Source organism: Chanodichthys erythropterus, chromosome 1 (genome assembly GCF_024489055.1).
Source record: "Chanodichthys erythropterus isolate Z2021 chromosome 1, ASM2448905v1, whole genome shotgun sequence".
In the NCBI taxonomy this organism is placed as follows: domain Eukaryota; kingdom Metazoa; phylum Chordata; class Actinopteri; order Cypriniformes; family Xenocyprididae; genus Chanodichthys; species Chanodichthys erythropterus.
In genome coordinates, this window is record NC_090221.1 from 5,181,743 (window position 1) to 5,195,518 (window position 13,776).

The window sequence follows — 13,776 nt, forward strand, 5'->3', positions numbered from 1 at the left end:
TTAAGTTCATTGTTTTTCCTCATTAATGTACACACAGCACCCCATATTGACAGAAAAACACAGAATTATTGACATTTTTGCAGATTTATTAAAAAAGAAAAACTGAAATATCACATGGTCCTAAGTATTCAGACTCTTTGCTCAGTATTTAGTAGAAGCACCCTTTTGATCTAATACAGTCATGAGTCTTTTTGGGAAAGATGCAACAAGTTTTTCACACCTGGATTTGGGGATCCTCTGCCATTCCTCCTCACAGATCCTCTCCAGTTCTGTCAGGTTGGATGGTAAACGTTGGTGGACAGCCATTTTTAGGTCTCTCCAGAGATGCTCAATTGGGTTTAAGTCAGGGCTCTGGCTGGACCATTCAAGAAGTTGTTGTGAAGCCACTCCATTATTTTAGCTGTGTGCTTAGGGTCATTGTCTAGTTGGAAGGTAAACCTTCGGCCCAGTCTGAGGTCCTGAGCACTCTGGAGAAGGTTTTCGTGCAGGATATCCCTGTACTTGGCCGCATTCATCTTTCCCTTGATGGCAACCAGTCGTCCTGTCCCTGCAGCTGAAAAACACCCCCACAGCATGATACTGCCACCACCATGCTTCACTGTTGGGACTGTATTGGACAGGTGATGCAGTGCCTGGTTTTCTCCACACATACCGCTTAGAATTAAGGCCAAAAAGTTCTATCTTGGTCTCATTGAACCAGAGAATCTTCTTTCTCACCATGTTAGCAAACTCCATGCAGGCTTTCATGTGTCTTGCACTGAGGAGAGGCTTCCATCGGGCCACTCTGCCATGAAGCCCCGACTGGTGGAGGGCTGCAGTGATGGTTGACTTTCTACAACTTTCTCCCATCTCCCGACTGCATCTCTGGAGCTCAGCCACAGTGATCTTTGGGTTCTTCTTTACCTCTCTCACCAAGGCTCTTCTCCCCCGATAGCTCAGTTTGGCCGGACAGCCAGCTCTCTGAGGGGTTCTGGTTGCCCCAAACGTCTTCCATTTAAGGATTATGGAGGCCACTGTGCTCTTAGGAACCTTAAGTGCAGCAGAATGTTTTTTGTAACCTTGGCCAGATCTGTGCCTTGCCACAATTCTGTCTCTGAGCTCTTCAGGCAGTTCCTTTGACCTCATGATTCTCATTTGCTCTGACATGCACTGTGAGCTGCAAGGTCTTATATAGACAGGTGTGTGGCTTTCCTAATCAAGTCCAATCAGTATAATCAAACACAGCTGGACTCAAATGAAGGTGTAGAACCATCTCAAGGTTGATCAGAAGAAATGCACAGCACCAGAGTTAAATATATGAGTGTCACAGCAAAGGGTCTGAATACTTAGGACCATGTGATATTTCAGTTTTTCTTTTTAATAAATATGCAAAAATGTCAACAATTTTGTGTTTTTCTGTCAATATGGGGTGCTGTATGTACATTAATGAGAAAAAAAAAAAAAAGAAAAAAAAAAGTGAAAAATTTAAGGGGTTCTGAATACTTTCCGTACCCACTGTAAATATGTTTTTCTCTCTGGTCAAAAAGTATATTTAACTACCGCATATATTTCAACAAGCATTTAGAAAGCTTGCAATCTAACAATAAACAAATTTCATAAAGTGTGACCAAACATTTAACCCTTAGTTTATGTAATAAAAAAAAATAAATCTTAAAACCTCATTAAAATGACTATCAATAGCCATTAATTTGCTTAAGATAAAATTAAGCAGTTCATGAAAACAGCACAGCAAACTTCATGAACAGTACAATGTTGTGGAGCTCAGGATGCACTAATGTCATATACTGTACACAAACCTCCCTTCATCTCCAGATAGAAGGGATAGAAAATAATATCCAAATAAATGGGGGCAGGCGTAACAAATTCTCGTTCCACACACAAACTAATATTGCTCTACTGGTAAATGTGAAGTAGAACCCGTATTTTAAAAAGACAAAGTAATTGTTGCATTGGCATAAAGTCAAATTTTCTTTATTTTTTTGGCAAACATGTTCTGTGCAGTTGCGTTGCAGTTTGTTGCCACAGGCACAATAAAGCATCTTAGTTCAACAGTACTCATTTCACAGTTTGTGTTCAGGCATTGCCAATAAAAACAAGTATGTGGTGTCTGCATTTTATTAACCTTTGCACTGAAAGCCGTTTTTTGGATATAGCTTCATGCCTCCAGTCTCTACACAATCCTGTGAGTGTAATTGTAAGAGCATTCCATGCATTCTGAAACATGGGAGGGAAAGTAAAAAGACTTGAAATTAGGAAACATTTGTTTTTATATAAATACTGAATAATGTGCAAATACAAAGTACCCTTAAAACCCACTTCATATATATAGAATATTGTCCTATTCAAGACATGACTCTGAATTCAAGCAAAAAGAAACAATTTTGTCAAGACAGGGCTGAGAAAATACTCACAATTGCACTAGGATAAACAGTCCAAAACAGGCCACTGCTACAAGTAAAATATTATAAAACTCATTAAAAATCTGACATTTGGATGCTCGTATTTGCAAAGTTGATGATGCAAACTCAGTGCAGTACCTGACATTGGTCCATAGATCAATTCAAAAATGAGGCAGCACTTCATCATGGATGAAGTCCACAACACTGTCCTATAAAAATAAAACTCAGAGAAAAGTTTTCCCCACAGTCACGTATTCAAGTCCTATTGGTTAGACGATCACGGTGTGACTGGCACTAATAATCTGTGAAAGCTTTTCTGCCACCACAGAAGGAGAATACGCATCATTCTGGTGTTACAGGTCCTGCTCAAGCATGTTAGCTGGACTGGCACCATGGGGTCTGGCTGAGGTCACACTCGAGATAGGTGCTGATGACAGTACATGGAGCTTCACTGATGGTCACTTCCTTTCGGGATTCCACCTTGTAGCGGAGGTTAGTGAGGCCACCCTCGGGGTCCACCTTAAACTGCTCCTGTCGAAAGCAGACAGATATGAATCCAAACACAGGAGGCTGCATAATGACAATGCTGTCATGACAAAGACATCTACTGATCGAAACAAGTAAACTGTTTGTTTCATTTTAGAAAGACTGGAAGTGTATACGTTTGTAAATTTCAGTTTAAGGTGTCGACAAACCTAGTCTCTATTATTTCCATCTTTCCACATCTTACAGTATAATTTTATTTAATGCCATGTCAGAATCTGAGGCTATTTTCATGGCAAAAACTCAATTACAAAAATACAATTATCATATAAATACAATAAAAACCAAGCAAACAAACAAACACCACAAGTTTCCACACCTTACAATAAATAAAAAACTACAAAATAACACAAATTGAATATATATAGAATAGGATTACGTATGTAGTAACCAAACATTCTCAAAACAATATTATATTTAATCTAATATATATTTATACGGAAGAGGATTAGGGCCAAGCAATAATAAAAAAATAAAACCATCGAGATTAAAGTTGTTAAATTTCAAGAAAAAAAGTCGGGATAAAATGTTGAGAATAAACTCGTTAAATTACGAGAAAAAAAACTTGTTAAATTGAAAAAAAGGTTGAGATAAAATGTTGAGAATAAAGTCATTAAATTACGAGAAAAAAAAGTTGTTAAATTACAAGAACAAATTCGTTAAATTATGAGAAAAATGTTGTTAAATTTCAAGAAAAAAGTCGTTAAATTATGAGAACAAATTCGTAATTTAATGAATTTGTTCTCATAATTTAACAACTTTTTTCTCATAATTTAATGAGTTTATTCTCAACATTTTATTTGGACTTTTTTCTCGAAATTTAACAACTTTAATCTCGAGATGGTTTTATTTTTTTATTATTGCTTGGCCCTAATCCTCTTCCGTATATTTATAAATATATTTAAATACAAATATATTTATTTTTATTATATTTGTCTTCGATCTCGAGTTTATATTGCCAGTCAAGTGAGATGGATTATTGTTGCCTGTATTTTATGCTCATCCATATAAATAAAACAATAATAATTTAGCTTGTAAAGAAAATCATATGCAATGACAATTTATATTTGTCCGCTAAATGGCTGAAAAATATGAATTTACCTTTAGAACAAAACAAATTCAGCCAAATATGTCCAAATGTTTCCAATGGTAATGCTAAATATTTTATGAATACAGCTTATTACAAATTAATCAATCCACATCTTTATATCAATTTAAATATTATTAATAAGTTCAGAAAGTTTAATACTTTTATTTAGCAAGAAAGCAATATATTTATCAAAACTGACAGAAAGACATTTATAATGTTACAAAAAATTTCTATTTCATATAAATGCTGTTCTTTTGAACTTTCTAATCATCAGAGAATCCTGAAAAAATGATCACGGTTTCCACACACACACAAAAATAAAATTGTTTTCAACATTGATAAGAAGAAATGTTTCTTGAGCAGCAAGAAGGATTGAACTGTAATAATATTTCAAAATATTACTGTTTTAGCTGTATTTTTGATCAAATAAATGCAGCCTTGGTGAGATTAAAAGATTTTATAAATAATTATTTCTACCTGCTTTTGTGCAGCGATCCGCTTCTGGTCTCTCTTCCTCCAGGCTGGATCATGGATGTGTCTAAATGTTTTAGTTCCTGTAGTAATACCAGTTGGCCTAAAAAGCTGCAGAGATTCAAACAGTTTATATAAAATAAAAGGCCATCACAACTCCTTATAAATCCTACAAGCAGGTGCATTGAAATAAATAATGTAAAAGTGTTCAGTTCTCTTGTACCTCAAGTTTAGCCGTTTTCAGTCTTCTGAAAAACTCGTCATCTTCTCTTCCCCATCCCCAGAAGCGGTTTGACATCCCATTGCACTATAGGCAAAAATCACAAGCAATTGTAATTTGCAATAAAATTTTGGAATCAATAATGATTTTTGTCCAAATGTATTCAGGTTTCTTACCATCTGATAATGTTTCTTGGTAAGCAGCAGGATCCCTCCCACATACGTCTTATAATGATATAAGGGATGGAGCTCTGGTGAGGCCACATGGAAGGGCCCTTCCTCTGGGAATCCATAATCCAGATCCTCATTTTGGGGCAACAAGTCCACATCATGCATTGCAATGTAGTCTGTGTCATTACCACTTTCCATGTAGCCAACATTAATAAGAGAGGCACGATTGAACCTGACAAAAATGAGAGTCTTAACTGTTTTAATCCATAACACTTGTGTAATGGATATTGCCTTTCCTCCAATGATTAAAGTGCCCCTATTATGCTATTTAAAGGTTATTAATTTTGTCTCATACAATAAGCTTACATGCATCCAAGGACAAAAAACACTTTAATTTTCTTACAATATCCATTGCAGCATCACCTCTTTTCTAACAGTGTCTGAAACGGTTCAATAAAGGATTCAGTCTCTCTAAACCCCTCCTTTCCAAGAGCTTACTCTGCTCTCATTGGTCAGACGGCCCAAACGGTTGTGATTGGTTGGCTGCTTACAGCATGTGCTCTGGATGCTTCCTCAGCACCTCATACACAGTATTATTGTTAAAAATATCAATATTTTGATACGTATCAATACTGATATATCTGAAACGGTTCCAATGACGGTGAACTGACATGCGTCCGCCTCCTCCGGTGAGTGAGCATTTTCAATTTATTCCTATGGAAGTTGAGCTTCCATACGGATGAACTAAAAACGCTCGCTCTGCACCAGTGGACACTCACTATCACTCGTCTCATTCATTCTAGTTGAATAGTGCTTGTATTGCACATAATTTTACTAATTCCTGCAGGCTTTGCAAATGTGCGTGTGCCACTGATCTATATAAGAGTGGCGCTCTCATAAAGCCGCCTTTAAAAAAGCTCGCGAGTACCAAATTAACTTCTTTTACACGGCTGATTGCGATTAAATGGTCAAATGCATACAAAATTATGTTGAAATGCCCATCTTGCCAAGTATTCAGGTAAATACAGTCAGTTTTGGAACATAAATAGTTGAGAGAAGACATGTTGTATTGGATCTGTGCATAAACTCTTAAAGTGACAGCAGACTAATAAACCTGTTGCTCTCTGTCATGTTGATCAAAGAACAAAAGCCAAAGAGAAAATCACTCACTGCTCTTGACTGAATAACTTTAATTGTAAGCAGAATCTGTATTTTTACAATTAAAACTATCCAGTGTTATTTTACATTTGATTACTTTAGTATTTTGGTAAGAAATACTACAGAAATTACTGTTACACACCTGAAAACGTTTATTTCATTTGTCTCTTTATTCTATTGTATTTATTTGTGCTATAATTGGCTATTTGTTATCATTACTGACTGTTTACTTGTCTTTTTTTGTAAATGTATTTCAACGATTCAAATAAAGCCTTCCTGTCATGTGTGTAAGCTATTACAACAAAATACTCAAATTATCCAAAAAAAGAAAGAAAAAAATTTTTACTTTGACAGTGGCATGAAAAAGTATGTGAACCCCTTGCAGAATCTGTGAAAATTAGATAATAAAAAACGCATGTTTTTTTTTGTTTAGTACTGTCCTGAGTAAGATATTTTACATAAAAGATGTTTGCATTTAATTCAAAATAGCTGAATTTATTAAAATAACCCCATTCATAAGTATGTGAAGCATTGATTCTCAATACTGTGTGTGGTTACCTGATGATCCACGACTGTTTTTGTGTTTTGTGATGGTTGTTCATGAGTCTCTTGTTTGTTCTGAGCAGTTAAACTGAGCTCTGTTCTTCAGAAAAATCCTCCAGCTCCTGCAGATTCATCAGTTTAAGCATTTTTGCATATTTGAACCCTTTCCAGCAGTGACTGTAGGATTTTGAGATTCATCTTTTCACACTGAGGACAACTGAGGGACTCGAACACAACTATTAAAAAAGGTTAAAAGAAAACACGATGCATTAAGAGCAGAGGGGTGAAAACTTTTAAATTCAAATATCAAGGTAAATTGTACTTAATTTTCTGCCGGGAAACATGCAAGTATCTTCTGTTGCTTCCAAAGGGCAGTACTAAATGAAAAACAATGATATTTAAACAAAATAAGAAAATTTGTGACATCTTCATCCTGTTCAAAAGTTTTCACCCCTCGGCTCTTAATGCGTCTTGTTTCCTTCTGGAGCATCAGTGAATGTTTGAACCTTTTTTAATAGTTGTGTTTGAGTCCCTCAGCAGTGTGAAAACACAGATCTCAATCCTACAGTCACTGCTGGAAAGGGTTCAAATATGCAAAAATGCTTGAAAACTGATGAATCTGCAGGAGCTGGAGGATTTTTCTGAAGAACAGAGCTCAGTTTATCTGCTCAGAACAAACAAGAGACTCATGAACAACCATCACAAAACACAAAAACAGTTGTGGATCATCAGGTAACCACACACAGTATTGAGAATCAGTGCTTCACATACTTTTGAATGGGGTTATTTTAATAAATTCAGCTATTGTTTTGTCTTGTGAACTAAATGCAAACATCTTTTATGTAAAATATCTTACTCAGGACAGTACAAAACAAAAAATAACATGCATTTTTTATTATCCATCTTATTTTATTAAAATAATTCTCATTTTCACAGATTCTGCAAGGGGTTCACATACTTTTTCATGTCACTGTATATGGCAGTTTTCCCCATGGTATCAAAAATTATATTGAATATCGATATTTTTCAAGGCATCGGATCGAAGTTGGACGTTCCAGCACCGTGACACCACAAACACACAGTGATACGAACAGTAACGATGGTGTCATTTTTACCGTATCATATCAAGCCCAAGTCCTCATTCTTTTGAAGTGTGTGCAAAGTAGATTTGCTTCCTCAGCCACAGCTACAGTGTTTGAGGGAGGGTCAAAGTAGATGCTGTTCACAGGCAGCCAATGAAGATCATAGACTGGCATTATGCAAGTTTGTTACAAACCTGTGACGGTTTAAGAATGAAGTAAGCCTGGAATTACTGATGACTCATTTCAGTCAGTTCAGAATCGGTTCTGTCTTTTGGGAGACAATAACTTCATTTGTCGTGCTCTTTGAAACTTTACAAACCTTTTACATTTACAAATAGCTATATTACACAATACATGAAAATATCTGATAAAGCATAATAGGGACACTTTAAAGAATCACAAAAAGTCAAGACAAATAGTAAAATGACTCACCGAAAGCGATCCACTTGGTTTAGAATAAATATTTTATGTCGTATTTTCTTTTTGTTGAGGAAAGCGTGCATGTAAGGGACAAATACAAGCAGCTCTTCAAAGCGCTCTCTGAATGGCACGATGAGGGCCATTTTGTGAGGGCCCCAGGAGGGGTCATCAACAGAGGAGGACTGTCTCTCTATGGGACAGGGCTGATGAGGGAGGTGGCCGTATCCAACAGTCTGGTTCATGTCTCCTGAACAAGTCAGCTGCACCCAAAGAAGGGACCCAAAAACAAACACCATGCACAAGCCGAAGAGCTTCCAGACGGTGCATTTCCTCGACAGAAAACTGAAAGCATAAATGCATGTGTGAAAACTTAACATTATTGAGCTAAACCTGATATATCACCTGTCTAATACTGGGACAAATCAAAGCGCAGGTTAGAAATCAGGTGAGTATTAGGCAGCATTAGTGGGAGGGACATTCTTATTCTTGAGAGCATTTGATTGGACAAAATGAGCGAGCTCAAGATGAGTCATCAATACTTTTGGTTAGTTTTCCCTGAAAATTTTAAATCTCCAAAAAGTGCAAAGCTAACAGACATCACCTAAAAGTCATACAACTCTAGTTACACTAGTTTTAAGTACATTTGTAAAAGATTAAAGAGCTTAAAGATGCAATATGTAGATTTTCGCCACTAGAGATCGCCTATTCAATACAAAGGCGCAACTTGATGACGCAGAATCATGGGAGATGTTGTCTTCACCTCACAGCCGGTGGAAAAGAATCAGGACTCGGGCAGAAATCATGTTCAGATTATTAATGTTACTGTAGTATGAAGCAGAGCAGGACGAGTGATGTTGGAGCTGAACGAGGCCGCTGGAGCGATTGCTAATGAGAGACGAATGCGACACTGGTGGCTAGACGGCACCAGTGCTGCGTCCGAAATCGCATACTACATGAGTAGGTACTACATTTGAATTTGAACGTACTTTCCGACCGTTAAAACGGTACGTTCTATATAGTATGAATATGGGTGTATGAATGGAATTCGGACGTACTACATCCGCCATGTTAATGTTGTCACTTGTCATGCGTCATCACAACAGCGCGAAAATTTAAATATGTCAAAGTATAATCACCTATTTAGCTAGGAAATTTTACCTCAGAATAAAAATACATCTGTGAATATCACGACAGAGGCTGATTTGAAGCAACGAAATTAAGTAATTTATTGTTAAAAATGAATGCATATAAAAATACACGAGAAACAAAAGACATTAGTCAATAAACAAACTTGAATACATTATATATAAATGAATACTGTGTAGATAGACAGAGGGCGAAAGAAATGCACAACATGGCCTAAATATTATATACAATATATACAAATAAATACAATGATAATAATATACATATTCTAAAAAAAACTACAAACTGTGAGCCCTATAAACTACTACCGCCTGAATGTTGCTGTCCGTTAAGTTTTCTAATCTCATTAAACTGCTTAACAACGAACATCTCCGTTAAAAAAAACAGTGTTAACAAGCGGATGTAACGTTATCTCGACCTGTTCGTTAGCTTGATGTGCTGTCAGTAATAATGATTAAACATCTTTAGAACTCTTAATCTTCTCATTACATTGTTTAAACTTTCAATAAGTCAGCCGTTTACTTACATAATGTTTAACAAGTGCAATTTAACCACAATAAACACCGTTTTTCCCTGAGGTACTTAAGGACTTGAATGAGCTGCATATTGCCGCTTTCCGCCATTTTTGAATATGAAGAATCCTCTCCTGTGGCATCACGGGATAGCGCAGCGTCCATCGAATGCCTACTACAGAATTCGGGCGGAAGCAGTAGGTCATCCGGGTACTTTTCGCCTACTGTTTTTCGAATACTACGAATTTGGACATACTACTCGCCTCGCATACTATATAGTAGGGAAGTATGCGATTTCGGACGCAGCTCTGGCTTTTATTATGCCGCAGTCGCCACTTCCGCTTCTTCCGGTCAAGCGTATGAGGTATCACAGCGCTGTTTATCATATTAGATACACTTCAGTATGTTGAAAATTATGTTATAACATTACTCTATGCATTAGAATGAGATTTTAAAACCGGAAACTGAGGGTAACGCGGATATGACGCCATTGACTGGTGACCCCCGGACACGTCCCGTATCCTAGGTTAAAAAATAAATAAAAATCACGATTTTCTCACGATTTACAAATAGTTGGAAACATTTGGGATATTGTAAATACCCAACTGAACAAAATATATAACACTGGCCTAGTGGTTTTTCGATATTTTACTGCAAAAATCGTACATATTGTGCCTTTAAAGGGTTAGTTCAACCAAAAATGAAAATTCAGCCATTAGGTACTCACCCACACCTGTAATATATTTAAAACCGTTCATGTGACTACAGTGGTTCAACCTTAATGTTATAAAGCGACAAGAATATTTTTTTTGTGTGCCAAAAAAAAAAAACTAAATAGTGACTTTATTCAACAATTTCAAAACACTGCTTCATGAAGCTTTGATGCTTTACGAATCTTTTATTTCGAATCTGTGGTTCAGAGCATGCATCAAACTGCCAAAGTCACGTGAACCATTGAAATTTCGAAACATTTCGAAACACTTTTGACATAACAAAGCCCCGTTACTGAATTCATGTAGCTTTGGCAGTTTGATACATGTTCTGAACCACTGATTCGAAACAAAAGATTTGTAAAGCTTCGAAGCTTCATGAAGCAGTGTTTTGAAATCACCCATCACTAAATATTGTTGAATAAAGTCGCTATTTTGCTTTTTTGGCGCACAAAAAAATATGCTTCATAACTTTAAGGTTGAACCGCTGTAGTCACATGAACTGTTTTAAATATATTACAGGTGTGGAATGACATGAGGGTGAGTAACTAATGACTGAATTTTCATTTTTGGGTGAACTAACCCTTTAAGCTTTCAGTTAGCCAATCAATCAAAATTAAAGCAACGTACAATATACAACAGCAAGCATTAGATATACTGGTTGACAAATGTCAAAGAAGCCCATGCATCTGTAAACAAACACACTTAACCCCATAAAGTCTACTGTATGCTTGGTATATGAATTTTAAAGCCTCTAAATTACCAACATGATAAAACCTGTGCTGAAAACCCTATTGGACACAGTCTACTACATTAACAAGTAAACGGTCTTTTAGTATAATTGTATAAACGTTCTCCTTCAGGTTGTGGTACAAATCTTATTGCTGTGAAACTAGTGATTTTTATGAAACAAACATAAAAATAGCTTTTATATAGTTATTAATACTGCAAGATGAACACTCACTGAGCTGAAGCAACTTTAGTTTATTGACATGATTTCTTCAGAAAAATGTGAGCATCAAATATAATCCATCAGTCTTTTGAGTAATGTTTATTTGTTCATCTCTTAATCATCATTATATTGAATTGCATTACATGTTTTGCGAATAATATACTATTATTGGGAGATATAGAGTGACTACTGATATGTATATTAATTTTATGAGAGTAGTCCGTTATATTGTAGATCTCACTGATTTACATTACAATCATATTTTCATTTTACTTCTCGCCATATAAATATCAGCAACTTCTCCAATTTGTATATTTATGTTCAGTTTTGGCAACTGAATACAATTTATGTTTTATTTTCCTCCTAAAGTGTGAGATCTATATAAAACATGCATTTTTTATATATTTGTCTTAGGTTTAAAGGATTAGTTCACTTTCAAATAACATTTTCCTGATAATTTACTCACCCCCATGTCAGGAGTGGACTTCAATAGAGCTTTAACTATAAATGCTCATCTTGAACTAGTTCTCTTCTTTATTTGAATTCCAGCAGTGTAGATGCTGCTAAGTGTATTACTGCCCTCCACAGGTCAAAGTTTGAGCTAATCATTATATACTTGCACTAGCATATTGCATATGACAATTTAGTTCAAACTTTGACCTGTGGAGGGCAGTAATACACTTAGCAGTGTTTACACTGCTGGAATTCAAATAGAGAAGAAGAGGAGAACTAGTTCAAGATGAGCATTTATGGTTAAAATGTATAAAATTAAATATTTTTTAGAAAATGAGTGACTGTTTGTCTAGATAAGACCCTTATTCCTCGTCTGGTATCGTTTAAAGCCCTTTGAAGCTGCAATGAAACTGTAATTTTGACCTTCAACCGTCTGGTGCCCATTGAAGTCCACTATATGGAGAATAATCCTGGAATGTTTTCATCAAAAACCTTCATTTGTTTTCAACTGAAGAAAGAAAGACAAACATCTTGGATGACATGGGGGTGAGTAAATTATCAGGGAAATTTTAATTTGAAAGTGAACTAATCCTTTAATAAACAGCTCGAAATGCCAGGCTTTACAGGGTTAAAACTCTTCACACTTATCTTCATCATACTCACTGAACCGCTCCATGATCCCGCACCCTTTGACTTTCACTTCTTGAAATTTTGAAAACACATAAAATACTATAGTATTTACTAAAGTAAAGTACTGTACAGCAGTGTATTCGTTGTAGTTGTAGAAAACTTAGTACAGTATTGGGCAATGTTTATATTAATATAGTTGTTATATTACCACAACAAATGAATTCAAGTACTTTACTATAGTATGGTACAAAAACACTAAAATATGTTCACTATAGTATTTTTTCATGTGTGAACAAACAAAGATTACAATTTTCATACACAGACCACCATTTCCAAATAATTACAGCAATCCAGCAAATGAAATTACTAAATATTATATATGATCATATGATATATAGCGATCATATGTTGATATGCATGTTATGATTAGGCTGAAGCGTTTACCTTCTATCATCTTTGAAATACAGCACAGGTTTTCTCCGTGAAGAGTACATCATCTTTGTGCTCTGAACAAGGCAAGCAGATCGTAATATCTTCACATATACTTCGTTGAAACAGCCTTAGGCTTAAAACGACGACGTCTACATGTTAAAACCAAATTTCTCGTTTGCAATAGTGTCTTTTGTCCTTTTCCATCATAAATGCTCTGCCACTTTAAACCACATTCTTCTTAGTTTTCTGCTTGAACGCTCTCTTGGATAATAGGTGCGACGCTAATCACTCTATCGACCCTAAAGCGCAATAATTAATCTATTTCATGCTTGTGTCTGATTAGAACATTTCAGTTACACGTCACTCATAACGGAGCGCGCACGGCCGGAGCTCGCGGAATAATTTCAGGGCGACAAGTCCGTTTAAATTACTACAAACCATAAACAAACTATATAGTTTGCCCTTATTTTATATGCCGCGTTATTACCGGTAAACTTAACTGAGAACTGTGACAAAAGAAAAAAAATCACACGCTGGCTGGAATCGTCCGTCTTTTAAATATTCCTCTGGAAACAGAGTGTAACGGAATAAAGTTCCGACCTGACAGGTACATTTAGTTTTAGAGACATAACGTTATATTGCGAAATGAATTACAGTTATAAGCACAAAGCGAAGGTAACCAGTGGAAATCAGAGTGCGACGTGTCATGTGATAAATGTAGAAATATGAATACACTAATGAGAAACTGTGATGTGAAGTTCGATTCTTTTTCGCGAATCGATTCTTTTGAATCGTTCGTTTTAATTCATAAAAAAAAATCAGTAATTATTATTTTATGCTATCGT

At 35.8% G+C, this 13,776-nt stretch overlaps 1 protein-coding gene across 2 annotated transcripts; it reads right to left on the reverse strand.

Annotated features, from left to right (window-relative positions):
* Positions 1-1,562: 1,562 nt before the first annotated feature.
* Positions 1,563-13,626, reverse strand: b4galt7 (xylosylprotein beta 1,4-galactosyltransferase, polypeptide 7 (galactosyltransferase I)). 2 transcript variants are annotated; one of them, XM_067385395.1, is made up of 7 exons: positions 12,944-13,023; positions 12,533-12,571; positions 8,109-8,438; positions 4,900-5,125; positions 4,727-4,810; positions 4,510-4,614; positions 1,563-2,930 (listed from the first exon to the last, which is right to left on the reverse strand). In XM_067385395.1, the coding sequence occupies exons 1-7, from the start codon at positions 12,994-12,996 to the stop codon at positions 2,775-2,777; spliced, it is 993 nt and encodes a 330-aa protein (XP_067241496.1). In that variant the 5' UTR covers positions 12,997-13,023; the 3' UTR covers positions 1,563-2,774. The 2 variants fall into 2 exon arrangements, with proteins under 2 accessions (XP_067241496.1, XP_067241488.1); XM_067385387.1 differs by lacking the exon at positions 12,533-12,571 and having other exon boundaries at positions 1,595-2,930; positions 12,944-13,626.
* Positions 13,627-13,776: the final 150 nt, after the last annotated feature.

Coding starts and splice junctions, on each gene's coding strand:
- b4galt7 (XM_067385395.1), bottom strand. CDS start 12,996: ATGATGTACTCTTCACGGAGAAAACCTGTGCTGTATTTCAAAGATGAT. Junction 5,126..8,108: donor AACCAAGTGGATCGCTTTCG/GTGAGTCATTTT, acceptor CATTTTTGTCAG/GTTCAATCGTGCCTCTCTTA. Junction 4,811..4,899: donor CCAAGAAACATTATCAGATG/GTAAGAAACCTG, acceptor TTTTGCCTATAG/TGCAATGGGATGTCAAACCG.